Source organism: Temnothorax longispinosus, chromosome 11 (genome assembly GCF_030848805.1).
Source record: "Temnothorax longispinosus isolate EJ_2023e chromosome 11, Tlon_JGU_v1, whole genome shotgun sequence".
In the NCBI taxonomy this organism is placed as follows: domain Eukaryota; kingdom Metazoa; phylum Arthropoda; class Insecta; order Hymenoptera; family Formicidae; genus Temnothorax; species Temnothorax longispinosus.
The window spans coordinates 16,839,293-16,865,325 of record NC_092368.1 but is presented as its reverse complement, the minus strand read 5'-3'; the positions used below and the strand labels follow the sequence as shown (position 1 = coordinate 16,865,325).

General features: G+C 41.0%; 4 protein-coding genes across 11 annotated transcripts in view; 2 read left to right on the top strand and 2 right to left on the bottom strand.

Annotated features, from left to right (window-relative positions):
* Positions 1-78: 78 nt before the first annotated feature.
* LOC139821669 (uncharacterized) lies at positions 79-8,220 on the bottom strand. Of its 5 annotated transcripts, none has more exons than XM_071792885.1 (6): positions 7,633-8,220; positions 6,600-6,783; positions 6,280-6,476; positions 3,409-3,618; positions 2,321-3,327; positions 79-2,180 (listed from the first exon to the last, which is right to left on the bottom strand). In XM_071792885.1, exons 1-6 carry the CDS (start codon positions 7,970-7,972, stop codon positions 903-905), a joined length of 3,216 nt encoding a protein of 1,071 aa, XP_071648986.1. In that variant the 5' UTR covers positions 7,973-8,220; the 3' UTR covers positions 79-902. The 5 variants fall into 5 exon arrangements, with proteins under 5 accessions (XP_071648986.1, XP_071648985.1, XP_071648987.1 ...); XM_071792884.1 differs by having other exon boundaries at positions 79-2,183; positions 7,633-8,217; XM_071792886.1 differs by having other exon boundaries at positions 79-2,183; positions 7,664-8,211.
* LOC139821676 (carbohydrate sulfotransferase 11) lies at positions 3,817-6,147 on the top strand. 2 transcript variants are annotated; one of them, XM_071792903.1, is made up of 4 exons: positions 3,817-4,491; positions 4,628-4,950; positions 5,134-5,320; positions 5,430-6,147. In XM_071792903.1, the coding sequence occupies exons 1-4, from the start codon at positions 4,363-4,365 to the stop codon at positions 5,937-5,939; spliced, it is 1,149 nt and encodes a 382-aa protein (XP_071649004.1). In that variant the 5' UTR covers positions 3,817-4,362; the 3' UTR covers positions 5,940-6,147. The 2 variants fall into 2 exon arrangements, with proteins under 2 accessions (XP_071649004.1, XP_071649003.1); XM_071792902.1 differs by having other exon boundaries at positions 3,823-4,491; positions 4,622-4,950.
* A 185-nt stretch (positions 8,221-8,405) lies between the features above and the next one.
* On the top strand, positions 8,406-15,987 carry LOC139821671 (ubiquitin-protein ligase E3C). The gene is made up of 6 exons (XM_071792889.1): positions 8,406-9,068; positions 9,446-9,901; positions 10,039-10,577; positions 10,823-11,631; positions 11,932-13,200; positions 13,352-15,987. The coding sequence occupies exons 2-6, from the start codon at positions 9,486-9,488 to the stop codon at positions 13,517-13,519; spliced, it is 3,201 nt and encodes a 1,066-aa protein (XP_071648990.1). The 5' UTR covers positions 8,406-9,068; positions 9,446-9,485; the 3' UTR covers positions 13,520-15,987.
* Positions 15,988-16,279: 292 nt separating this feature from the next.
* Dnalig3 (DNA ligase 3) overlaps positions 16,280-26,033 on the bottom strand; it is a 34,340-nt gene continuing 24,586 nt past the window's right edge. For 2 of the 3 annotated variants that reach the window (XM_071792890.1, XM_071792891.1), the window contains 16 exons: positions 23,822-24,060; positions 23,271-23,350; positions 22,767-22,844; positions 22,489-22,660; positions 22,016-22,171; positions 21,078-21,209; positions 20,782-20,861; positions 20,588-20,675; positions 20,425-20,502; positions 20,012-20,135; positions 19,763-19,833; positions 19,543-19,689; positions 18,445-19,083; positions 17,857-17,948; positions 17,120-17,219; positions 16,281-16,902 (listed from right to left, as the gene is read on the bottom strand). In XM_071792890.1, the coding sequence (XP_071648991.1) occupies positions 16,756-16,902; positions 17,120-17,219; positions 17,857-17,948; positions 18,445-19,083; positions 19,543-19,689; positions 19,763-19,833; positions 20,012-20,135; positions 20,425-20,502; positions 20,588-20,675; positions 20,782-20,861; positions 21,078-21,209; positions 22,016-22,171; positions 22,489-22,660; positions 22,767-22,844; positions 23,271-23,350; positions 23,822-24,060 (2,423 nt within the window). In that variant the 3' untranslated portion in view covers positions 16,281-16,755. Of the gene's footprint in view, positions 16,903-17,119; positions 17,220-17,856; positions 17,949-18,444; positions 19,084-19,542; positions 19,690-19,762; positions 19,834-20,011; positions 20,136-20,424; positions 20,503-20,587; positions 20,676-20,781; positions 20,862-21,077; positions 21,210-22,015; positions 22,172-22,488; positions 22,661-22,766; positions 22,845-23,270; positions 23,351-23,821; positions 24,061-26,033 lie in introns of all 3 variants that reach the window. The other variant, XM_071792893.1, reaches the window with a different exon arrangement.

Genomic DNA, 26,033 nt, shown 5'->3' with positions numbered 1-26,033 from the left:
GAAACTACGAAAACGCTCCTCCCGTCGACTTTTTCTTTTACAATTCCAAATTTCGTGTTTACAAATTACAAAATGGAGTTACGAATGCATAATGATATTTATTACCAATGATTGATTGCGGATTTTTCATTACACAGAGTCTCATCTTTATTGTATATAAAAATTGCGTACAAAAATAATCTCGGTACGAGATGTAAAATAAGTCATTTTATATACACAAATCGCAAAAGCGCAAAACACTAAACTTAAGTCGTTATAGATTTATCTCAACAATCGGACGGCGCGTATCACACGCTTACATCGCGTTTACCTTTATATAACATTTATAAAGGTAAACGCGGCGCAGCTTAGTCATGGATAAAAGTTAAGATGTGTGCCTAATTAACGAGTGATGTTATATATATTGCGATATTTGTACTGTGGTGTATTTTTCTTAACCCTTTCCGTAATAATCTTCTTCATTTGTTTGTAACCGAATAACGTTCGCAGCAAAATTGTTACCTTTTTGTAAAATATATCCAATACCACGACGGGTTAAGATTACTTTTTTATTGCATGTCGGACTATTACGCGAAAGAAAATTCCTTAAAAAAACTTGTAAAGAGTTCCTACATAAAATATATATGAAAAATACACTTGAGCAAGATAAAACTGAGCTACCACTCAATTCTCATCTGTGAAAGACAACAGTGCCGAGTATAAAGAGATCGAAAAGTCCTTCGCTACAAATTTTTGGTTCGATGAAAGTGAATTGTTCCACGTTAGTGAATCAAATTCGCTGCAAATACGCTGCAATACGTAACAAAATTCGCTGTAAATACTAGAAAATATACGATAAAAAATGAGTTTTGAATCGATTTTTAGCTATGAAACACAAGTGAGAGAACTGAAGAGCCCGTTCACTATAAATTTTTGGTGCTCGGATGAAAGGAGATACGTTTGTTCCAGAGTTTTGGAACCGGCGAGAGAACCTGCTCGAGAAATAAATGTCGCTTCTCCTTCAGATTGAAACGCATGTTGCACAACGACTTGTCATTTTTATCGTCTCTTTCTATGGTCCAAGCGTGCCTATCATTATTGTCCCTGTTATCGTGTATACTATTAATATTAATCCGCCTGTTATTGTTCGACAAGATCGGCGACAGATTTTCTTTATCCGGCGATTTTTTCGATATTGTGGGAAGACTGGTCTTGGCGGCGCTCTCCGCCTCGGCGGTCTTCGCGTCGGCGAGCCTGGTCTGGCACGAGTTCTCGCCGTTCTCGACGGACACCAAGGGACTCATCTCGACATACAAGTCGCTCTCGTTTGCGTCGAAATCGCTCTTACGATCCGTAAACGTGACCTGTCGCACGACTTTGCTCGCCCTGCTGCCCAGAATCGGTGAGTCCGACAAAATAGCATCTATCAGGGGCGTCTTCTTGATGGATTCTATCGCACAACACCGGACGAACTCCCTGATCGCGTCTATCTCGCGTTTCTCAACGTCCCGCGTGGTCAGACCGATTGGACCAGTCGTCGCCGGGGCGGTTCTGAGATCGTTGTCGAACAACACTTTGGCAAAGTGCGCTCGCGCCATCAAGTTCTTGGGATTCAGATCTTCCCACTGAGTCCCGGTGGTGTGGTAGATATGTCGCGGCGAATTCTCCGCTGTATACCGCCTGATCTGATCTATCGTGCTCACTAGGGTACTCGCGGAGTCGCGCGACGGTTCTGTCCCGTGCTGAAACTTTTCGTCCGACAATGAAGAATCATCGCGCTCTTCCAATATTGTGTCCAACGCGAGCATACCACCCCGGTCGTCGAACACCACCGGCTTGGCTACGTACAGACTGGCGTTCTGATCGTCCACGGTGGACGCGGAAAACGTGCTATCGCTGTAAGACGATTTATTGCCCTTAGATTCCACCAGATCGTAAGTCAGAGCATCCGCGTAATCGTCCTGCTTTAATATCCCTCGTGAGATCATGCCGTCAGAGTATTCCGAGCTGTACGTCGTGCCGGTCGTGCTCGTCAGAGTGTCCCGCCGCCGATCGCGCACCACGCTATCATCGTGGATGTATGTCTCGATGTCTGTGTAGCCTTTCCAACTGCGGATACACCAAGGCGGCCGAGCAATTCCCAGCGGGCATACGTTCTCGTAGTCGTGGATCGACGTCACGCAGCTCATCGTCTCGTCCCGCTGCTATAACAAAAACAATATACGTGAAGGAAAAGTAGCATAAGTAATATCACATAAAGAAGAATAATAACGAAAAGTAATGAGTTTAAAGTAACAAGTAAAGCGAGAAGTTATAGATTTTAAATAACATATTTTTAGACCTGCTGCTGCAGGTCCTTCGACACCTTCTCTATATCGAATATCCTGCTGCTCTCCAATGGCGTCGGAGTCGTCAGCTTTTCTCTGTTCTTGATAACGTCCAATGCGCCGATCACTTTACTGCAGGAATCTAGCGTGAGAGAATTGCTCCGCTCGGAGTTGTCGATACTGCCGAACTGCTCCAAATCGATGTTCAATATATCCGGCGCGTGCCAGTCCAATTGCGGCGTGATGTCGTGTTCGTAAATGCCGCGGCGTTTTCGAGACGAGTCGATGTCGGGCAAGCCCGGATACAGAGAATTCAATGGCGCGCTGCTGGTAAGCGCGTTGTCCGAATTGTCGTTGGACAACGCGACCTCTTCCTTGTGCTTGGCACCGACGCGACTGTGCGGCCTCTCGCACTCGGTGGAGACGCGCACGGCGCTCGCGTTGGATTCGTTCTCCGAGCTGTAGTTGCGATTGACAATGCCCTCCTCCGCGCAATCGGAAATTTGTGCGATATTCGTAAGCAAAGATTGCTTGTCGGTGGGTACCTCCTCGGTCCTCGGCGAGATATCAATGGAGTGATGCAACGACACCAAGGAGCCGCGATGGAACAACTTGAGGGACCTGGGTGTGTCAACCTTTGTAGTTGTACAATGCTCGCTGATATTCCGGGAGATGCTCGTCACCGTTCTTGATGGATGAAACTTGCCATAATACAGTGACATGCTCGCCAGACCGACGAGCATACAGCCGATTATCAGGGTCGCGATCGCGATCATCGTATCGCTCGCGACAGTGTCCTTAAAACGCAATGTGTACATGATCAGGAAAACCAGATTCTGCACCGTGATCACCGAATAAAAGACGAGCACGCGATAACGCGATCTGCCATCGCGCAGGTTGAAGAAGTCGAAGCAATAGATTAATCCGATGATGCAATTGTAGATGCGCTCCTCCCATATGGTAGGACAGAACTCTGTCTTTTGCAGGATCACCCAGATCGTCATGAATAACCAATGCAGCCCTGGAAAATAATTACAATTATTTCATATGAATATAATACTTCCGTGTTCTAGTTAGAAAAGTATTTCTCGGTAAAACTCACCCAGAAACAAGAAGAACCACGTTTTCATAAAGACAGCCGCTAGTACCAAAACTCCGATTCTGGACAGCAGCATACCGCTGCGCCAGAGAGCCTGAAGAACAAGAGCAACCCAAGTCGCGTTGCTGCGTTCGCGATTGATATTGTGCATGGCCCTCACGTATGTACTCACGGCCCACGTCAGGGAGCAGAAGGAAGCTACTGCGGAGGCGCCTGTACAAAAATTTCATATACATTAATTCGATTAGAGTAACAATATTAAGCCTGTAAATATAAATTATTATAAAAATATATTTTTTAAATTTGAATACATTTGGATTAATTTTGAAATATCGAGGATGTATACGTATTATTATCTTAATTATTAGAATGTGTGTTCTCTATGCTAAAGGAATGTCGAGAATATATATAGGATATAGGTATTTCTTGGACAGTATCGAGGATATATAGATTATCATTATTATTCATTAAATAAAGTTAGGACATACATAAATTAAAATAAACATAAAAAAATAAAAGGCACCAAAGCACTAATATATTTATCCGTGGCTATTGTCCGCGACGAGCTACTGTGCCTTCTTTTCGGCTATTTTTGAATACGCTTCGACTTCGCTTCGCTATGCTTCGCGCTTCGTCGCTTTTATATTTAAAACCGTGGAGGAGGACGAGAGTCCCTCGCTTCGTGGAACTTGTGTCGTTGCGTCCACATATTGTTCGGGAGAAACAGATAAACTGTCAGCGATATTCCTTCCTCCTTCCTGTTATCTGTGGAGGCGGGACACGAGAGAGGAAACGGAAGAATAATAATATGCGACTTGCCGACTTCGTTGTATTGTTTCGTCGCAGAGATTCGTAGATATTCATATTCCTGAGTTCAACATCGGCCGTAACGTACAACCATAATTGAGTGGCGTTTTACCTGAAGTGACTTGTACGAGTGACAAGATAGGAGGCACGATGCATATGTGGTACAAAATATTAACGATCGACATGTTAACGTCGAGTGATAATAAAAATTCAACGGTTTACCCGGGATTATTGAAAGCCGGCTTTTATTTCCCAAAAAAGATCTTTCTACTAATGCAGGTAGGAACATATCCCAAGCATGTATCAAACGCATTCTCCTCCTTCAATCAAGCATCAAATGATTTTTCCGTGTTTCTTTCTTTGCAATTCTTCACACGGAGGAAATAAAATTAATTTGATTAATTTGTAGAAACAGGTCACGGTGATAGAATCGATCGCGGCGTTAGCGACGATTTGCATTGTTACGTTGTTGATACTGGCAAATTTAGCGCAAACCTCACACACGGAGACAAACATAGAGCCGGCCGCATCGCTGAGGTATGCATCGTCAAAATATGCGTCTGTTGCACGTGCCGTCACGTCTGGAATAATGCCGCGAGTTCCGCTGTCGCGGGACCAGATGGAGGATGTTAGGCGTGAATTGGACAGGAGGAGGTGGTGGGTGGCACACGTGTGTGAGACAATCGACACGAAAAGATCGCATCGGAACGCTTCGCTGACAAACATGATCATCGACACGTAAGCGATGGAGATGCTAAAAAGTTCTTTAAAAATTATATATATTAATGATATGTCTCATCGTATATGAAACAGAAATTTAAATCAAAAGGATTAAAGTATTTTTATCAGATTTTTGCATCGAAAAAGGCTGAATAGGCTGAAAAAATTTAACAATTTTTAATAAATAATATTAATTCAAAGGGAGCACAACGTGTCATGGTGCCCTATATACAAGGCGGCGAGTTCCACGTGGATGAATTACTTTGCCGTTTTAAAGGGCACTTTGACAGATGCTACTATAGACTTGGTGCGTCGCAATCTTACCCAGGTCAGCGATATCGTGAGACAAAAATTTCAACAGGATGCGGATTTTAATAAAACCTATAAGGTATGGTTGTACAATGTTTTATAAATAAAATCACATAATTCGAAATTTTCTGGAGAGTTTATATGAGTAAAGAGACAAAATAAATCGCGAATTTGCATTCAATTTTTAGAAGATGAGCAGAACGAAGAAGTTTCTAATTGTGCGACATCCGCTGGAGCGTCTCTTGTCCGCGTACAGGGATAAGTTGGAGCACATGCGGAATCGCGAGTATTACTACAAACGTTTCGGTCGGCGCATCGTGCTCAAATACCGTCGATCCGATAATATGACAAGATTGGAACCGACGTTTGTCGAATTTCTGCGATTTATAGTCAGCGAGAAGTACTTCGACGAGCACTGGACGCCGTATTATCGTACCTGCGAACCCTGCACGATCCGCTACGACTACATTCTCAAGTTTGAGACTCTAGACAGGGATCAGAACTTTCTCATCCAGGATGCCAATCTGAGCGGATACCTGTACGAGAGAGATTACCCGCGAAACATTAATCCCCTGGGAGTGACCACCAGGAAAATACTCGACGAGTACACCCGAGGAATATCGCAATCGCTTCTCGATGCAGTTTACAAGATTTACGAGAACGATTATAAATTGTTCAATTATTCGTCCGTTGTCTAATGCTATTGGTGTATTTGTCGATTATATTCATGCAGGCAGCTCTCAATTTTTATACGTCGTACAGACAGATGAAGAAATGTTAAAACTTGATGAAAGTTTCGTGATGTAACGTAAGAACTTTTTAAATTCTTTTCATTTTTTCAGATTCTTTTCAGAAAAAACGTTTTGCTTGTTAAAATATACGTTAAATATATGTAATTAAAAAATACGTATATTCTTTTTCTTAGATTTTAAATCCCGTGTAATCGCATTATATTTGGATATTTACATTCAAATACATATTGTAATATATAAAGTATAAATTAAGGTAACATTTACGAATGGTGAAGAGAACACTTACTCGTCCAAAGTGGCGCATGGTTTAATCTCGCAATGATATACAGCTGCAATATCAACTGCGGAGCAGCCCCCATGAACGACTCAAACAAGTGCAACATACATATATCGCTTTCTTGTCGATATACCCAGTTTTTGTCCCTGCTGAAGCTGGACTTATTTCTCAAAGAGTACACCGCAGTGTAAAGCAAAGTCAAGTACCTGGAAAAAAAAAGTAAATGATCTATTATTAATAGAAAATATATTAATAAGCGTATATATTAATTTAGAGAGTCGCCGACGCAATCTAGCGGAAGAGATTGCGCAAAAATAAACATAAAGTACCTGTGCAAGAAGCCGAGTAGCAGGAAGTGCAAAAACCAGTGAACAGTCCGCAGGGAACCGTCGCTGCGATGCCATCTCAAACTAAATAGTTGGGTAACACAAGCGGGTAAGACGGTGAAACCCATTGCAAAGCATCCCCACGCTGAGTGGCCTTGCAAAAGGTATTCCACACATACAATGCTGTCTGTGTGTGCGAAAAATATCTTACAAGGTGTTTGAAGGTTTACGAAGACAGAAGCTTTCCAGCGCATGCTTTGAGCAAGTGTGCAAATACAAATTTTATCACATATATTATATGTGACAACATTTCAGTGCAAAAGGCATATTGAGGGTGTTAACGAAAAGTATCACGATTTTCGTTATGATTATTTATAAAATTTAATTATAATTATAAAATACAATTCAAAACACAATTTTCTTTTACCATTTTATTAATTACATTATTCTATTAAGCATAGTAAAGAATATGCAAGTATGGAATAGTAAAAATAAAATATTAATAATAAAATAAAATAAATTATATGTAAATATAATAAAAAGAAATATAACTCTATACATTAGTATTTAGTTTATTATTTTATTTCTATTGTAATCCAAATAAGAGAAAAGAATTAGTCAATTTCAGTTCAAAAAGCTACAGATTCGCAATCGCGATACTTTTTTTTATCACCATTGACATAAACAAAGCTGACGTAAGTATACGGGGTGTTCCGCGATCTCGTGTCAGATTTCGCGAACTTGCGAAATCTTGTTCGTCGCGATTTTTTTGCAATTGTCATTACGTTCGTAAAGTTAAAGCTCCAATAAGTAAAATTTAACCAAAGTAGAATCGAAAGTAATCGAGTATGAATTTTGCAATCGAACAATCAAGTCCGCTCCGTTCCATTCGACCGTATCGCAAACGGACCTGTCACACTGTCATTCCTGTCAATCGGGATCGGGATCGGGAATCGCGGGACACCCCGTGTATCGCACGCAGAGACGCGCGTTGCCGCGCGTGTATGCGTGTGCGTATGTGGCACTCTTTGTTCACCTGTTGCTACGTCCGCGAAAAAGAAACTGACCGAGGACGCGTAGTACAGCAGGTCGGTGGCGCGAAATTGATAAAGCTCGGGCTGCCGGCGCGGCGTGGCCGCGCGCGACGCGTCCGCCTCACCCGGCCTGTCCGTGTCCGCCCGCGCCGTCGCGTTCTCAACCTCAAGCTCAACGGGCTCAACGTCGCGCGGAACGTCAGCGCGCTTGACGACGCACGACTCCACCGCCGCCGTCGCCGTCGCCGCCGCCGCCATCTTCCCGCATCCTCGCCCTCGCCCGGCAGTCCCGGCACCCCGGCAGTCAAGGCGCGTCGGCGTCGCGCCGGCCATGGCGGCCATTCGCGATCCTTGACACCCTCGAACTCGAACCAGTCGAATCGAACCTCGAATGACTCGAATCCGTCCGCTCCGCGCCCGGCGCGCCGGGCGGCGGGCGCGCGCCGCGGTTTCGTGAATCGTGATCCGCGCCCCGCGGACCGGCTTCTCCCTCGCACATGCGCAACGCGCAACACCCTCGCAGCTCGCTCTCCCAAACTCCCAATCTCTCTAGCCTCCGCGTCCAACCAGCGATCTGTCGCCCCAGTCGCCAGGCCCATTCTTATATTGGTAGGACTGGATCGCAGGAGCGTAGCTGCATCCAGCTGCATCGCGATGCCCGCGAAGGGGGGAGTCGTTGAAGTAGAAGAGAAATCAGAAGAGAGATTTTCTCTTGTAATCTTTTCTTCCTCAAAGTTTCATGTTTATCTGGATTATAATAGAGACAAAATATTAAAATAAATACTAATGCATAGAGAGAGTTGCATTTCTTTATTTATAAATATAAGGATCAGACTACGGATACCGATCAAGCGAGGCTCAAGTTGTGGTTACGCACGTGCATTACGAGCGGAGCAAACGGAGCAAACCAGTATACCACTATACCACGCCACGTTACGAGACGAGCGCATCGGGGTCGAGGCGGTCGACCACAGTCGAGCAGACGGTATTGGGCCTCGCCGAGGGGGTTAGGGGCTGAAACATGGCGAGTCTCGATGACTAGACGTGTACGGTGGTGTGGTGTATGGTCGTGCGAGATCCTGTCGTGGTCGTGACTGTCGCGAGTCACTGTCTCCACCCGGCTGACCCGGCGATGGACTGTGGTCGGTCCACCGAGTGTCGCGTGGTATCGTCTATTCGCCGTCGTGGAGTTCGTTAAGATACCGACGTTCTGTCGAGAACCTTCGATCGCGTTTAACCTTCGAGGAGCAGCCGAAGTTTGAAAATTAACGAAACTTTCAGACGTGCTCTGGGAGAAACTTTGCGGAGGAGAGGGGAATATGAGAGAACATTAATTACGGAAAATGTCCCGTTAATTTCTTCCAAGGAAATGAAGATTGTTCGATTGTCTCTATAGTTGTTATATTTATATGAGTATTGTCTCTGATTTGCGCCGAAGGTAAGTTCTAAGCCTGGAAAGTGGGAAGCATGATTAGGCAGGATGCACAAGTTATTGTCAAGTCTAATGTAATATATTTAACATAATAATAATATGTAATGTCAAATATATTTCTGATGTGATATTAATGTAACAAGCAAAATATTTAACATAATTGCAATATACAATTTATTTACACAGAAAGAGTCATTTATGTATCAGAGACAAAATTATCATTTAGAAAAAGTACACCATTTAAAATGTAAACGATTGTTTTATGTGAAAAAATATTTGTATTGCTAATATTGCTATTAGATTCAATTTACGTCATATTTTACTTGTTTTATGTATATAATTATTATTATAAATATTAATGACATCGTTGTCAAATTTTTCAGAGACAAACTTAAGGTATTGGGCAACTGATCATGACTCAGCATGTATAGCTTTGAGGGAGAGTACAGGCGTAAGCCGCAACAGAATCTATCAGGTGCCAGCAGGCGGGACGAGAGAGCTGATCTTCTGCATCATGTGCAGTTAGAGAGGCTAAAAAGAGAACAGCAGCGCAAGAAACATGACGCAGCGTTGAAGATACAGGCGCGCATACGCAGCTTTGTCACCAGGAGGCTGGTGTACGCGCAAAAGAGGAAAGAGTTTGACGAAGCGCAACAGGCAGCTGGACGCAGGAATCTGAGCCTGGAGGAACTAGTGCCGTACCTACGAAAACTATTATTCTTTTATGACCATGCCTTGGATGCTAACAGACTGATATGGGTCCTTCAGCATTTCTTGAAGCACCAGAGAGAGATCAAATTGAAGTCGATAAGTTCGTCGCAATGGCTGTGGAGACTGCGGTAAACATTATTTAAAGAATGTTTCTATGAGAACCATAGTTGTGATAAATATCTCTGAGAGTATCTCAGCCACTATGCGATATCATTCCTCGCATATGTCGTATTTTAAGTAATAAATGGCGCATTATTTGGTACAGGTGGATCCTTCGTATGTGTATGCGATACAATACGGAAATGCTGCCGGATGGAGCATATTCCTTGGCGATACCGTTGCGAGTCTTGGAGGTATTCACAACGCGGGAGGACACGGAGAAGGTGCTACGTGAGCACAGTTACCGGCATCTAGAGAATATATTTGTCTACCTGATTCAACACAACTACTTCGAGCAGCTGAGAAAGCTGCTGGACGAGAAAGTGCCGCCGATGGCGGAAGTAACGTCGGTTGCGCCTACACCGATCTCCAAGTGTTTACTGGACATGATCAAGCGCCCCGTGGACTTGATTTCTTACGTAAATCACAAGGAGAGCTTCTCCACGCTTGTGCTGCAGGAATTGTGCGGAAGCATATTCTCGCCCAGACTGTCCGATCCGATTCGCATGTTTGTTGTGCCAGCATTGGCAGAATTCAAAGACTTTCCATATATCAAATTAATTGCCTGTATCAATCGACTCCAATTGGAACCTACGATAAACTTGCTCTATTGTGTACTGTCATTAGATTCATCTAATCAGTTGTGTAAGTATAAACAAAAAGCTCTATTAGTTTTAATCTTAAAGCAGACGGACAAAATATGTTGTTCAATCTTCTTGATAATATTAAATTAAGCATAACATTTTTTTTTTAATATTCTTAATGCATATTAACTCTATTCTCTCATTTTAATTATATATGTAATCTTTTTTTATATTCTATAATGACAAAAAGATTTGCAATTTCCATTCTTTGGTGAAGTAACGTTGCAATTTCACTTTTTTTCATAGCATGGTGTAAATCCGAGGATGCATTGACGAACTATCTGCAAGTGCTCGCATCCTTAAGCTCGACCATTGTGCCGTTGATGGCGGAGCAAAGCGTTTCGGAGCGACAACAGGCTGACAACGATTCAGACAACGAATCGAATGGAAGCGTAACCGATCAGGAGCAGGCCGACATCCTGCGACAGTGCGTTGAGATGTTAAACGAGCAACAGCGCGTAAACGGCATATTGTCCGCAATTGAACAGAGCCAATCAGACTCCCCCACGCTGTTACAACCACTGTGCCGGTTATGTCATCATCTACTCATTACCAACAAGCTGGCCGTTCAAAAATACAAACTGCTCTATATGCTCGCGTTCAAGCCAGTGTTTCTTAAACACCTGTGGACCAGTTTAGCGTCAATTCGTCAGACATCGTTGTTCGGTGGTGGTGCTGCGACATCTCTTTTGCAGATTATATCGCGCGGAATCGCTCTCTCAAGCGAGGACACCGACAGGATAGTTCCGTTACTGGCGGTGTTCTGCTCGTTATTCAGCCTGCTGATCGCGACGTTACACGACACCGAGTTCTTTCTCGATCAGACCTCCGCGGAACATATGTCCAACAACCGGCAACAGCACGCAATGCCGTTTACCATCACGGAACTTGCAGTACTATCTGGTCACTTGAAGGGTGTCTGCCTTGGTTTGGTGGAGCTCGCATTTCCTGACACTCGGCCCACAGTGCGCGACGACTATAAAAATGCCGTACTGGGCCCTACGTCCGCTGTTCAAGGCCGACACGATACGCAGATCTGGACGCACTTGTTCAAGGTTCCCTACCTAATTATTTTGATGTTACTTTGAAATTTTTAAAATCTAATCAATATCTGTGTGATTTAGCTAAAGTTTTTAAATACAGAGTTCCATTCTTTCTACATCCTATTAGTTTTTAATGACAGATTCTTTGATCAATTCGATTTTTTTCTCAACATCCAAGTTCCTATTATTTTCATTTCAATTAATCATCAAGAGTGTTATTGTTATGTTAAGTAATAGTATACATTGTTATAAAAATCATGTTTATTATAAATTTGCTTCTGTGTACTTAAGTATATTATAAATTTATCACAGGTTACGGTGGGTCTTCTACGACAATTACACACGCGCGATCTCAGACGGCAATTCTGTCCGGAAGATCATTGGATTGCGTCCAACGTCGTCATACCCATCGATAAACCGCAGGATTTCGCGTTCCGCAGACGCCGGCTACGTGGTTACGTTCCCTTTCAGAATCTGAGGGCCTTCACGAGGGAGGAGTTTGAGGAGGGGCCACCACTGTCGGCGACGGAAGTGCGGACGTTGACGTTGCTGCGCGAAATACCGTTCGTTGTGCCGTTCAACAATCGCGTAGTAGTGTTCCAGTCGTTGCTCTACAAGGACAAAGCGGAACAGCAGGGCGAACTCGCACACTTTATGCAGGGTCCGTCGATACAAATCTCTGTGAGACGAAACTACCTCTACGAGGACGCTTTCGAAAAGTTGTCTCCGGAAAACGAACCGGAACTGCGATTGAAAATGCGAGTACAGCTGGTCAATACCGCGGGTTTGGAGGAAGCCGGTGTCGACGGCGGCGGTCTATTCAGGGAATTTTTGTCCGAGCTGCTGAAGACCAGCTTCGACCCTAACCGCGGCTTCTTCAAACTCACCAAGGACAACATGCTGTACCCGAATCCCACGGTGCAATTGCTAGTTGACGATTTCCCGAAACATTATTACTTCATTGGCAGGATCTTGGGGAAAGCGTTGTATGAGAATCTGCTAGTGGAGTTGCCGTTCGCCGAATTCTTCTTATCAAAAATCGTTGGACGCCAGTCAGATGTGGATGTGCACCACCTGGCTTCCCTCGATCCCATCATGTATCGCAATCTGCTGTATCTGAAGAGTTATAAAGGCGACGTGGCGGATCTCGGGTTGGACTTCACCGTGCTCAGCGACGAGCTTGGCGAGAGACGGGTCGATGAATTGAAACCGAGCGGCGCCAATATCCCTGTAACAAATCACAATCGCATTGAGTACATTCATCTGATGGCCGATTATAAACTGAACAAGCAGATACGCGCGCAGTGTTTCGCGTTCAAACAAGGAATCGGCAGTGTTGTGCCACTTGACTGGCTGCAAATGTTCAATAACAAAGAGCTGCAAGTCCTCATATCGGGCGCGCAGATCCCTGTAGACGTGACAGACTTGATGCTACACACAAACTACACCGGTGGATACGCGCCCGATCATCCGACTATCACTGCCTTCTGGAAGGTCGTCAACGAGTTCAACGATCAGCAGAAAGGTCAATTACTGAAATTCGTCACCAGCTGCAGCCGCCCTCCTCTCCTAGGATTCAAGGTACGTCGTAAATATGTTTACTGTACACAGTAATATGAAATGGCTATTACAAACTCAGCTTAGAATCTAATTAACAGCAATCAGTATCCTAATAATGTCGCTTATGATATTTGTTTCATCGTCATTTCATCAACACTTGGCACATTTACAGGAACTCGATCCACCATTCTGTATCCAGCATGCCGGTACTGTGGATCGTTTGCCGACCTCGAGTACCTGTATGAACTTACTGAAACTTCCCGAGTTTCCGGATGAGAAAACTCTGCGCGAGAAGCTCCTATACGCGATACAGGCCGGCGCGGGCTTTGAGCTTAGTTAGAGACTTTTAATTTCACTTTTACTGACCCAAACATGTAAATATAATGTAAAACTTGGCGAGTATATTGCATAAGGCGTAATGAGGAAAAAATACCATGGAGACTTTGTTTGTGCTGTAAAGTGTAAAGTAAGTGTACCAATGCCTGGACACGGACAGTTTTTATTATTTTAGTCCTCAAATAAGTTATAACGCGAATTAAAATCAAAGAATCGAAGATAAAAATATTTTTATTATATCGGGCATAACGTTACCACCCGGACTGAGCTGTTTTCTATGAAGAGATGGAATCTGGTCTAGTTTTTGCGTCGCTACGTCGTAAACCATAAGCTTATTGCACTTTAATCTCCACTATATGCCCGCCTAACTCTTGTCGTCGGGTGAGACGTCGGCGAGAGTGTCGGTCGGGGGCAATGAATGTTGCTGTCGAATTTGTTTATATATTTGATCGGCGCGTTCGAGCGCTCGCGAGAAAACGTGGCTGAATGTGTTGCTTGTTTGGTAGGGGCGCGCGCGCGGCCGCTACAGTAGTAATGATTTGTGTCAAATAAAGAGAAAAGGATCGTATATTGGCAACACGCAACTCGAAGAATACTTTTTTACTATGTACAAGCAGACTCTTACAAAATATTAGCTAATCTCCCCTCTTTTTGCTCCTTTTCAAGCTTCTATTTGTTTTACCTAAGTGTCTTATTCACAAAATTTTGGCAGACCGCAATGTGAGACCAATCGATAGATTCGCTTTCAAATTGTAATATGTTCCTAAAATACTTCAGAGATTTCGAGAAGAGCGCGAGGAGCCCTGCTTCTCTTCTGTGAGAAAGGTGGAATAACTAACAGCGATGAAATAAAGAGGCACGATAGACAAGTTTAGATGCGCTGATCAACTGCTTCTGACAAGAATCAATCTTTCTTAATTTTGATTTTGGATGTATATTTTAACTATTATATTTGTAAAGAAAATTATTTAAAATGATAAAGGTCATAAAGGTGTCCAAACATAGGTCTTAAGTATCCCGGCATTGGTACATTTACCTTATTTTCCATGAATTAGTGTTAGAACTGTACAAGGATTTTCACGGGGGAAACGCGGCGAAGATATTAATATTAACAGGAGGGGCCAACTACATATACCTAAACAATAGTACCTATCAGTGGAGATTATTATCGATGTTACTTCGACGCGCCGTTTGTAAAGAAAAAAGGAAGACATGAGACGTTTGTGTATGTACAACGTATGTCAAAGCGCATACGGATATTTTTTCGCTTTCGATTTTTCCTCTACTCTCCACCACCTTTGGCCTACAATTGTATAAATTATGTATATTTTTATTGTTTTATATTCGCCATGTGATGTGATTTTGTCACAACGACTGTTACTTTACTTCAAATGTACGTGAGAGAATAGATGTATGTATTTATGAAGTATTGCTAAGTTATGTAAATAAAATACCTTAAAGCGTTGAAAAAAAGATGTGTAGATATTATTTTTAAAAAAGTCAATCGTAGACATATATTAATTCCTTATTTTATTTGCAATGCAAATATCGATCATTCCGAATTAATTTTAATAATATATTTTCCTTATCTTCTGAACTTATTAATATAAACTTGCTTTTCAAATCGACAATGATCTTAACGATTTTTAGTTGCATATAAAATATGATTATATATATAAAATATTGTATAATCTAATCGCAAATTTACTTTTTGTAAAAAAAAACGCAAAAGTTATTTTTATAATTATTATTTTTCTTATATATATACGAACAGAGATTATACAATCAGAGTTTATACATTTCGTCTATCAGACTATGCAATTTTTCTATTTCTATCTGAACAGAAGTAGAAAAATTCAATGACCTTTTTTTTATCTTACAAAAGTCAGAACTGAACTCCACCAAGTTCGATAAAACTTGGCAGGATTTACAGAGAAAGTTCTCCTGAATGTAATAATACCAGTTTACACGAGGTATAAATTCGCGATTCCCAATTTCCGCGCAACTTTCAGACCCTCGACTTTCTGTGCCGTGCGACGAGACTTCTTCATGAGGAAAAATAATTGTATCGGATTCTACGGATACAAATCTCGAATTATGTTGATGTAAATTGGACAAAAAAGAATTACAGAAAGTGCGTAAAAGGAAAATAAATTTAGAAATCGCAATGCAGACGCGCGCGCGTGGCGTCAGTAGAAAAAGACTTTTATGGTCAGACATCTGAGGGAAAACTGATTAACCTCGCGTAATGAGACAATCTACACGAATAAAATTTTCTTCTTTCATCTTAAAACCGACCATCAACTAACGCTGTTGGCCACATCACGCGTACATATATATCGTATGACATAATATATCTGTAGAAATATATATGTTTAATTAATGGTGTAATAATCATTTGCCTGTTATCAATATGTCTCTTCTGTATACGTCACAGAGTTGCATAAAAAATTAAACAGTCGTAATTGGTTCCTCGATCGCATAACATATTTCTCTCCCCTATCCGCCGATTAATCTCCCGATTGTCGAAAACACGAAAACGCGCGTATGGCAATACGTGAATTTAATTCATCGTGACGTTACTTGTTTGCGATCTTGCGGATTTAATCGTTGAGATGCCACTTACAATTAGCTAATTGCTTCTGCTTGTAATTCGCTTAATCGTACAAAGAGCGTACGGTACGGATGTTCTCCGCGCTCGGTAGTTATTTACAATTTCCTTGTTCGTTAATCCTCAATAATAACAGGGAGGAAAGAATTAAGGATGAACTGAGAAGGTAATTTTATTGTCAACAATATCCTTTATTTTTTCCTTTGCCTTTATTTTTTACTTTCATGAAAAGACATCTATTATTTGCTTCGTTTTACAGATTTACATATTTCATTAACATTTACATATTTCTTTTTATTATAAATATATATAATTGCGAAGCCAATTGTGTGTAATTTGTATATGCCTAATCTTTATACGTGTGGGTACAGATTTACTTGAAATAGGGAAGAAAGAATTAGAAGTAAACTAAGAAAGTAATTTCATTACATATGCATATCAAGCAAAAGTATTCTTTACTTTTGCCTCATGCTTTTTTTGCTTCCATCAGAAGACGATAATACTTTGTTTTGATATAAATTTACACAGTTTCCTAACATTTACAAATCTTATCAAAGACGTTTGCGAAGTAAAAGTGCGTTGTGTTGCATATATACATAAATCGCATGTGCGAGAGTATATTTGCTGCGTTATCGATGCGTGCACGGACAATCGCAATAATCTCCAGTCAGCTGGACTGCGTGCCGGACCTCATCCTGCCTCCTCGACCGCGCCGCAGTTTCCTCCAGCCAAGACACGTTCACGTGCTTGGCGGTCCGCGGAAAGTCCGTAAAGTCCTTGCGAATGAAAGAGCAATGTTTCACGATCTTTTCTCACGCGGGTATTATCGGATAGATATGATATTTTCATGCTATTTAACTCAAATATTTCTAGATTTTCACGCACACCCAAGAGATGATAATTGTAATCGTGTATTACAATCTCACAGGGAGTACGGGGACACTTGTCCCCGATATTATATCGTTTACCTAGTTCAAGTTCATTCAAACTTACCCCGAGGACGGCTGAGGACGGAATTTCTGCGCGTGTATGAATGACATGAGTCGCCGTCAAATCGTGTCCGTTCGCCGGCGTAACTATGGTGGCGCCGAGTCTAACGTTTTATTAACATTGTCAAGGAAAGATCATAGTTAAAGGGCATCAGCAGGCTCGGTTTTAAACTCGCCCCCAGAAGATATATTTCATAAGGAACGAGAAAAGTGAACCTGGGCTCACGACGCGGAAACATCGTATGGACGATTCCAGCGACGGCGACGGGATAAACGGCGATCGGATAGTCTCTCCAGGGATAAGGATCCTACGCGAGCCAGCGCGAGATTTCTGGCCATTGTAACCCATCGAGAATCTGATTTAAAATTTAAATACACACTGCACCACGTTGTACCGTCAAGTGTTTTATGTCTCGGCGGTAATTAAATTATATCCTTTAAAGTATAAATTTTAAATGTATACATATACATCTAATTATATCATAATTATTGTATAATTGAATTGCACTATTATGTAATTGAATTAAATTAGTGGTGGTCGATACGAGACCTATATTGGGATAATTTCCCGTTAGAGAATGGGAGGCAGTAAAAATTTATGAAATTACCGAGGGCGAGCGCGATCATTATAAAATCATTGAGCTTTTATGAAATTGTGAATGTAAAGTGTAAAGACAACGCAATTACAGGAAATATATTGGTGCGGGAATTATCAAAATAATATGATGAAAGAAAGGATACGTTTTAAGCATTCTTCGTGCGTCCTTCCTCCTGCTTGTATCGAAATCAGGCGCGAGACTCACTCGCATGTCTTGCAGCACATTATTAAATTTCTGAAAGAAAGTTTGCGATAGACAAAAAAGAAAGAGAGTGAGATAATGTAACCAAGAGAAATATAAATGATACAAGTATAAAGCAGTGTGACATAAAGAAGAAAGAAGGTAAAGTAAAGCAACATAAAAATTTATATAAAAAAATAAAAATAACACAAAATAATAGAAATCAATGTAGACATGTCTATGGTAAGTATATATAAAATAAAAAATTCTTTATAATATTGCAATATATAATTATATACATATTACATTATCGGAGCAATGCGGCTAATGTCATTCGGGCGCAGCAGGATTAATAATAAAATTAATTAATTGAGTAAATATAAATCGAAAGGGGACAAAAAGACGGGAGCATTTATAAAAGATTCGCGATATCGTATGAAAAAACAAAACGTAAAAATATAGAAAATTTTGCGGTCACAGAAATCAATTAAGATAATTTCTCTGGCTACATCGAAGAAAAAACGGTCACTTAATGTTAGTCATTACTTACGACATCCTCGGTGTCCGAATCAAAGACACTCGCATCGAACGAAGACTCGAAAGATCCTTCTGTTCCGCTAGCGAAATGATCAATGCAATCCTCCCTTTCCCGTTTTATCTCCGATCTCTCCTCTTTCTTGAACCTTGTTGACGGGAAATCCTTCATTTCGTCCTTAATATCGCGTTTAACTTTCGCTTTCTTCTTCTCTGACCGGACTTTGTCGGATGATCCATCGTCGCATTCATCTCCCTTTTGTCTTTTTCGGGTTTCTTCCGACAGTGGTATCCTCTTAACTTCCTTTTTGACATCCATCGGCTCCTCCTTGACCTTGGAACTCGTTGATGGCGCATCCCACGAGGCTGTTTTCACGCTCTCGTTCTTCCTCGGCGACGTGTTCGCAGAATCAGGCAGCTTCTTCCTCTTTGAGACGTCCTTGACATCCGCTAACGTACCGAACAAGCGATCGAAATCGGCGGATTCGGGCTTCTTCTGGAAGAGGCGACGCAACTCGTTCAGGGTGGTGGCCGTCGACCAGTCCTTGTCGTGGCGGATCCGCGTGACACGCGGAAACCGGATGCTGATGCCGTCTGCAGTATGCACTCCTTGATTCGTAAACTCGGCTCCCGTTATCTCCCATACTGGCTGTTTCTGCGTCGGGTTTCCACCCGTCGTCAAAATAACGATTAATGGTTACGGCATTATATGGGGGTCCGTAGAGTTTGCGTTTTAAAAATGAAAATCGCATGATCCGAATGAAAAGAGAACAGCGGAAGATTATCAATATTAATTAATCGACTAAATATGGAATTAGGAAGAAGTAGATAGAGATTAGTATATTTAGAAAGAAACATAAAAATGAGATATTTTAAGTCCTTGAAGATCGGTAATTATTATAATATTTAAGATAAAGAATTAACTCCTGTTTTATCCTATAAGGAAATCTCATATGCAACACCGATTTTGTGTCATAAAATAATTTATAAAAAGAAATTTAGAAATTAGATACCAAAAGTTCAATATAAAATTGCTTGTTGTTGACATAATAAAATTTCCGTCCCAGCAACAGGCTGCAGGTTTGTTGGTCGATGGGTCAACTCGCTGGATTACCTTGGGATCTCTCGCCACGAAATCCGGTACCATGGGTTTTTTGGCAAGTAACCAGCTCGGTAACTTCTCTGCGTCTTTGCCGATCTTCACCATGTCCAGCTGGTCCTGTAATAACGCCAGGGTGGCATCGTCGTGTCCAGTGTGTACCTACGATGACAGGCGTAATCTCCCACTCTGATTCGAGTTGACATTTGAAAAACTCATTAAACATTTTATTTACTTTGGTAACGGTTAACCACTTGCCGCGCCTCTCGTCGTAGCAGCCCATTAAAAAGACCGACAGAATGCCGCCTGTAAAACAAATTAAAAAAAAAAGAAGGAAAAACACTTAGAAATGTTGAACACATTGAATTGGTGCATTGGAATTACAACGCTGATATTCCCACGATAATTTCTGGTATATACAGTTAAATTTTACGAATCTTTCGCATCGCGCCGCGATATATAAAGCGTCGCGGTTCATACGGACCTTTGTTGCCCGTGCCGTACCATGCACCAAGTACGACGAGATCTGCGCTATCAGCCATCGCACCACCACACAGATAGTCCTTTTTTACCTTCAACCAGTGCCTCTTGCCTGGCTCGTATTTGCTCTGAAAATGCAAAGATTTCGAAACAGAATAAAACCCAAACAGTGTTACGAATAAGTAGGTCTTCAAATATTATCAACTTTATCGCTGGAAATTATGGATAGATAAAACGAGAGAAACATTTGTAATATAAAAATAATGAAGTGAATAAATAATTAATAATATGTAAATAAATAATGTCTACGATTATTTAATCATTCATCGGTCGTGTTATCGAAGGAATATAATAATAATGTGAGAGTTCCCGTAACGGGAAAGTCTCCACGTGCCTAATACAAGAGTCGATACGTACATCGATGTCCTTCAGAACCAAACCCTCGAGACCCAGTTTCAACACTTGAACAATCCTTTCCGCTAAATCCCGTGGATCCTGGAAATCAGACGCGAATTTCGTAATCCACGATACCGCCATAAATAAATAGTAATTAGCGCTTTTTTAAATTTTATTTCATTACATGCACTTCGTGAACCTCCGACAACATTATTCTGTTCGGTATCTCGGTCATCCTGTCCTTCAAGATGTTCCTGCGCTCCAACATAGATCTAACGCAACGAGAGAGAAAGAGAAGAGAAAGAGATTTAACGTACCGTCATCAAAATAATTATTATAAAGTATTATTGTATATTTTTACGAAAACTCGATATTTACTTGTCTATAAGTATTTCGCTGTTGTAATATAAGCAGTCGAAGACAAAAAGGCATACATTGGCGTTTTTGAATTCGGCTTTCTGAAAACAAACTCGATCACGTATATTAAAATGTCCTTATCGTATTATTATTTAAAGTATCACTGCATTATTATAAACTCGTCGATTGCAAAATTAAAAATAATGAATTAAATGACAGAAACAGATGCAAAGATATATTCCATCCAAAAATCGTCAAAAAAAAGATAATTGAATAAAAAAAATTTTGCGGCAAGGAACAAAACTCGTCGCTCTTACTTTATGAATTCCTAAGGTGCCGAAAGGCAAAGGTTGCCCAGTCTCATTGTCAACCATGAGAACCTCAGAATCGAGGATTAGATCGTCGCCATCAGGAAACGCCTGCACTATATAATCCTTGAAGAGATTCACCTGGAAAAATAGATTATTCGATCGCGTCGGCTCTTTAAGCCTGGAAATCGCGCGGTCGCACTTTGTTATCGTGCGTTTCGGATTTCGTTATTTTTTCAATTCTATTAGATCATCACGTAAAAAATACCAACAACTCTCGAGTAATTCATCAGAAAATAAAGTATTTAAATCCTTTCAAGAAATCCGGCTTAAAACGTGATAATCGTTTATAAATAGTTACGGTATTTCACGTAACAGTTTTTGGCTCAATTTTACCTTGAATTATAAACAAATATTTTATAGATATATTACAGTTGCCGAAACTTCTGATTAAAAACCTAAAAATTTCTTTAAATTGATTATCTTGGGCAAGCGTTACGTATGTGTGATTTACAAAATTTAACAACATTCTTCGCGCTTCTTGGTGGCGCTATTTTCGCAATGTCACTGTAAAACATTCAAATACAAAAAATAAATAAAAAAACGTTTTTGGCTTCATATCCGATTCCGTTAAATTTTGCGTAATGTTAATAATCACATTTTTATGTTAATTTAATCTTTTCTGTTTCTGCACGGTATCTATAACGTCGCGTAAACCTTCTGAATCATTATAAGGGCCAATTTCACCAACCACGGTTAGCTTAACCGACGGTTAAAGTTAGCAGGATTGACCAATAGAAAGCAGGGTGGATTCATTTCTATTGGTCAATCATGCTAACTTTAACCGTCGGTGAAGCTAACCGTGGTTGGTGAAATTGGCTCTAAGCAACATTAATTTAATTAATTTCGCAAATTGTTTACGCATTTCTGGGAATTATCATCTATACCTTGTGCGGCAAGACCGGCTTGAGGGATCTGCTGAAGTATCGAAAGTCGTTTCCGCATTTGTGCACCTGCACGCGCTCGCCGTCGTACTTGACCTCCGACAACATTCCGTTCGGGCACTTTCGCATCGCCATTTCCACGGACGTGCACGCCTCTGCCTTAATTAATCAATCAATCAATTAATTAATTAATTAACTATCCGGCTGATTAGTAAATTATACAATGCACGATTATTTAGCTCTCCAAATGTATAACAAACTTATTAACGTGTATCATAATTATGAAACGTGTATCATAAATATAATAATAACAAGTGAATTAATAAACAATGCAATTACTAACTACTAAATAACATAAATAATTCAAACGTAAATAATTATTGATATCATACATAGAATATATTTTGTGTATTATATACATAGATATATATTATATTAAAAGACTAGATAACTTTCGCGGATTTATTTCGATATACCAGCATCGGTAAAACGGGCGTCATCAGCGAAATGGCCACTTTTTTCCGGCTTAAGGGCGAGCTCGAGGCATGCAGTTTATCCTCTAGATTCGGCAGGAAACGTCGCACTACCGCTTCCAGATCTCGGGACATCTGGAAGGCCTTGTACGCATCCGCATGGAGCCCCTCGAGACTGGATACGACAGCGCAAATATATATATACATATATATATATTTTAATTACCGTCTTCGAATCGATTTTGAAACTAACAGAAAAAGAAACACTTGCGCGCACTCACATATGTTTCGGTCCGGCGTTGATTCTCAGATCGTGTTTGATCAGACGCACGATCATCTTCAGATCGTTGGCGGTACATCTAAAATTTTTATCGTGCATTCGTAACGATTTTGAATACTTAAACATGAAAATAAAAAAATCAAAACGAAAGATGGCATTCAACCATTCAGCTGCAATTGTTGTTTATGCGTATCGTCTTTTATATCGAGCATAATTGAAGCAAATAAAATTTTGAAAGAGAAATAAGGAGCAATATTAAGTGGAATAAATACGTGATAAACTGCAAGAGAGATTGAGACTCCAATTTTAATTGCCAAAATAGCTTTATCGTTATTTTATATATGTCAATTGGATATGGAAATGATAAGTCGGGGCTACGCAACGTAATCGCCTCGGTAATCGCGGTGCGTTTGATATTTCTTTCATTGATAAATATTCCGAGAAGACCTTTTCACATGCCACAGCTGAAAGGTTAACGAGAAGAACGGCCGATCAACGAACTTACTTATCAAGGATAGATCGAAAATGCTGGATCTGCTCCTCTTCCTTGGTCAAACGCGACAAGTTTTCCAAAAAGAGATCGACCTGTCCAATAAATCTTATTAATAAAGGCATGAGACTTCGATGGGTCATTCTGTGCATATTTGCGTGTTTTTTTTTGTCGGATGAATTGCGGATAAATTACGGAATTTCATTATCATGTATTACTTCAAAATTATCCAATTATTTTTTATTACAGACGGATTATAGTTAAATAGACAAATTAAACAAACCATTTAATTAAAATTTCAATACTTTATGTTGAGGTTCCTAATTCAAATTTTCCTGAACCCTAGTTAACTTGATCATTAATTTCACCATGGATAATTGTTGGACCAATTAAAATTAATTACGGAGAAAAATCGAAAAAGTAAATCAAAAGAATTAAATAAATTGTCGGACTAATTGATTATAATTATAGTCCAACAATTTGTTTAACTTTTTCATTTAGTTCTCCGGCTTCTCTCACCATGATTTCTCTTCGTTCTCGAAATTCGCGAAATTACGCCGACTTACGTCTTGAATTGTCAACACGCTCGCGGCGCAAGGCGACACGGCAGCGCTATTTTCAAAGAACACGCTGATCGTCTCGGCCACGTCGCCTTGCTCCAGATGTTCCAGCATCGCGTCCTCGTCCTGGAGCAGCAATCGCGCGAACAATTTTATCAGCTGCTTGCTCTGCAGATTGTAAATTCTCTTCACCGCGCCGGGCAGCAACAGTTTGCACCAGAGCACGATGTCGCCCTTAAAACCGTCTACGGAGTGAACGAAATAAAAAAAGAAAAAAATCTGCGCATAAATATTATTGTTGTAATATCATCTTTCCTCAAAATTAGCATCCACGACTGCTCGATATTCGACACTTTTATCTTTTTTTTTTTTCCATAAAATTGGGAACGTCTGACGGTTCAGTTATCGAATAAAAAAATTTTCCACATTTCAAGGACAGTCTCTTCTTCTTAAGCATCCCGTAAAAATTTTCCAATAAGGAGCAAAAAAATACGAAGCAATCTTTTTAAGATAAAAAATGTTTTAATCTTAAGGCATAAAATGTTTTAATTTTAAGGCATAATCAAGGCACCAGGAACCTTTTATCGACCAATTTGCAATTCAACGATTAATCACACGATTAAGACGGTCTCGCTCGTGTACACTCGATACTTCTATCTGCGCGTATAAAAATTTTGTTTAAAGAGTGATATATAAAACGCGAATAAAGTAAATTAAAAAATACAAACTTAAATATCCGATAAAGCTAATAAAAACAGCTCAATTACTTCAATCCGCATGCACATTGCACGATTCAGAAAAAAGATAAAAGTTGCTTAATGGAAAAAGATTAAAGATTCGACGTAAAAAATTGTAAATTTGATTAGTTTCGCTCCATATCGACGTCCACTTTTATCTCGAATATTTTTTTAAGAAGCGCATTTGCGGACGATAATTATTTCGAAATAAGATGACTAGCCGTTTGTTATTTTATAATTTTGCACCTCATCCATCGTACATTATTAATTATTCCGTCTATTATTATTCTCTTATCTTTGATAAAAGATAATGTAATAGTAACGATTTATAAATAATACTTAATAATAATAAAAATCTGATTACGTTTTTCTTTTTTTTTTCTTTTATCGTACTTATGTTTTACGTTTAATATCAATAAGAGATATAACGAAAATATAACTTTTCAACAAAAATAATGGTTGCATAACAATCTCCTATCGAAATGTAAGAATATGAAATTTTCCCTGTTTTTTCTTTCAAACAACACTTATGTGTAACTCGGTCAGCTTCATCGACGTAAGACTGCCGCCGAAGCAAAGATGCAACATTTGTGTCGTGCAACAAGTGCAACAAGTGCCGAGTACGATTGTAACAATTGTACTACGGTACTCTCAATCGATACCATTGAAATGCGCGTGAAACTCGCACCAGGTAGCCACCTTCCCCTCAATGAGGACAAATCGAGCGAAATCGAAGCACGAAAGCGAGAAGTACGCCGCGTGACGCGCGCGTTTAGAATTCGCGCTCGTCCGCGGAATTCCTCATCATCGGCGAAAATAGAGCGGCCGCCGTCGTGTCGGCTAGCGAGATTTGAGCACAAAGTAAAACGGCGGCTTTTAAGCCGTCACACAGCACGACACGGCGCGGTTCCGAGATCCATTAACCGCGCGGCTATCGATGTTGATTCGACACGGATCCTCCGCGCGCTTCGCGCCTTTGAGACGCGCGGCGCGGCGCGGCGCGGCGGTAAATTTCTCCACGGATTGCGAATTCCTCGTGCGCTCTCGCACATCGGGGTCCCGATCGGGACGAGATGATCGAGCATGCAATTCGTAAATAATGGTACCTAAGAATAGAGGGGCCGACCCATCCGGGGGGTGCAGTAGAGCGTCCGAGCGTCGAATTCCGCGTCTCGCGGACGGCAATTCCGCTAGACCGTGTTTCATCCCGCTCGCCACGGCCTCAGATCTCCTTTGATCCTCGCGTGAAATATATCCCCTGACGCGACAGGTCGCAATCAGAAAGCGCGACAACCACGATCGCGTAGGCGCCGCGTCGCCCGCCGCCGGGTCGGTCGATCCGCACCCGCGATCCGACACCCGTCATTATTGCTTATCGCAATCATCGGCTCCGAAACGCGCGCATTATCGTGCGTATCGTTTCACATGATACGGGATATGGAAACCCCTCTCTTTTTTCTCTTTCTCTTTCAGGCAGTCAC

Coding starts and splice junctions, on each gene's coding strand:
- LOC139821669 (XM_071792884.1), bottom strand. CDS start 7,972: ATGGCCGCCATGGCCGGCGCGACGCCGACGCGCCTTGACTGCCGGGGT. Junction 6,784..7,632: donor TTTCGCGGACGTAGCAACAG/GTGAACAAAGAG, acceptor TCGCACACACAG/ACAGCATTGTATGTGTGGAA. Junction 2,184..2,320: donor CGAAGGACCTGCAGCAGCAG/GTCTAAAAATAT, acceptor TTTTTGTTATAG/CAGCGGGACGAGACGATGAG.
- LOC139821676 (XM_071792902.1), top strand. CDS start 4,363: ATGCATATGTGGTACAAAATATTAACGATCGACATGTTAACGTCGAGT. Junction 4,492..4,621: donor AGATCTTTCTACTAATGCAG/GTAGGAACATAT, acceptor ATTAATTTGTAG/AAACAGGTCACGGTGATAGA. Junction 4,951..5,133: donor ACAAACATGATCATCGACAC/GTAAGCGATGGA, acceptor ATTAATTCAAAG/GGAGCACAACGTGTCATGGT.
- LOC139821671 (XM_071792889.1), top strand. CDS start 9,486: ATGTATAGCTTTGAGGGAGAGTACAGGCGTAAGCCGCAACAGAATCTA. Junction 11,632..11,931: donor TCTGGACGCACTTGTTCAAG/GTTCCCTACCTA, acceptor AATTTATCACAG/GTTACGGTGGGTCTTCTACG. Junction 13,201..13,351: donor CTCCTCTCCTAGGATTCAAG/GTACGTCGTAAA, acceptor GCACATTTACAG/GAACTCGATCCACCATTCTG.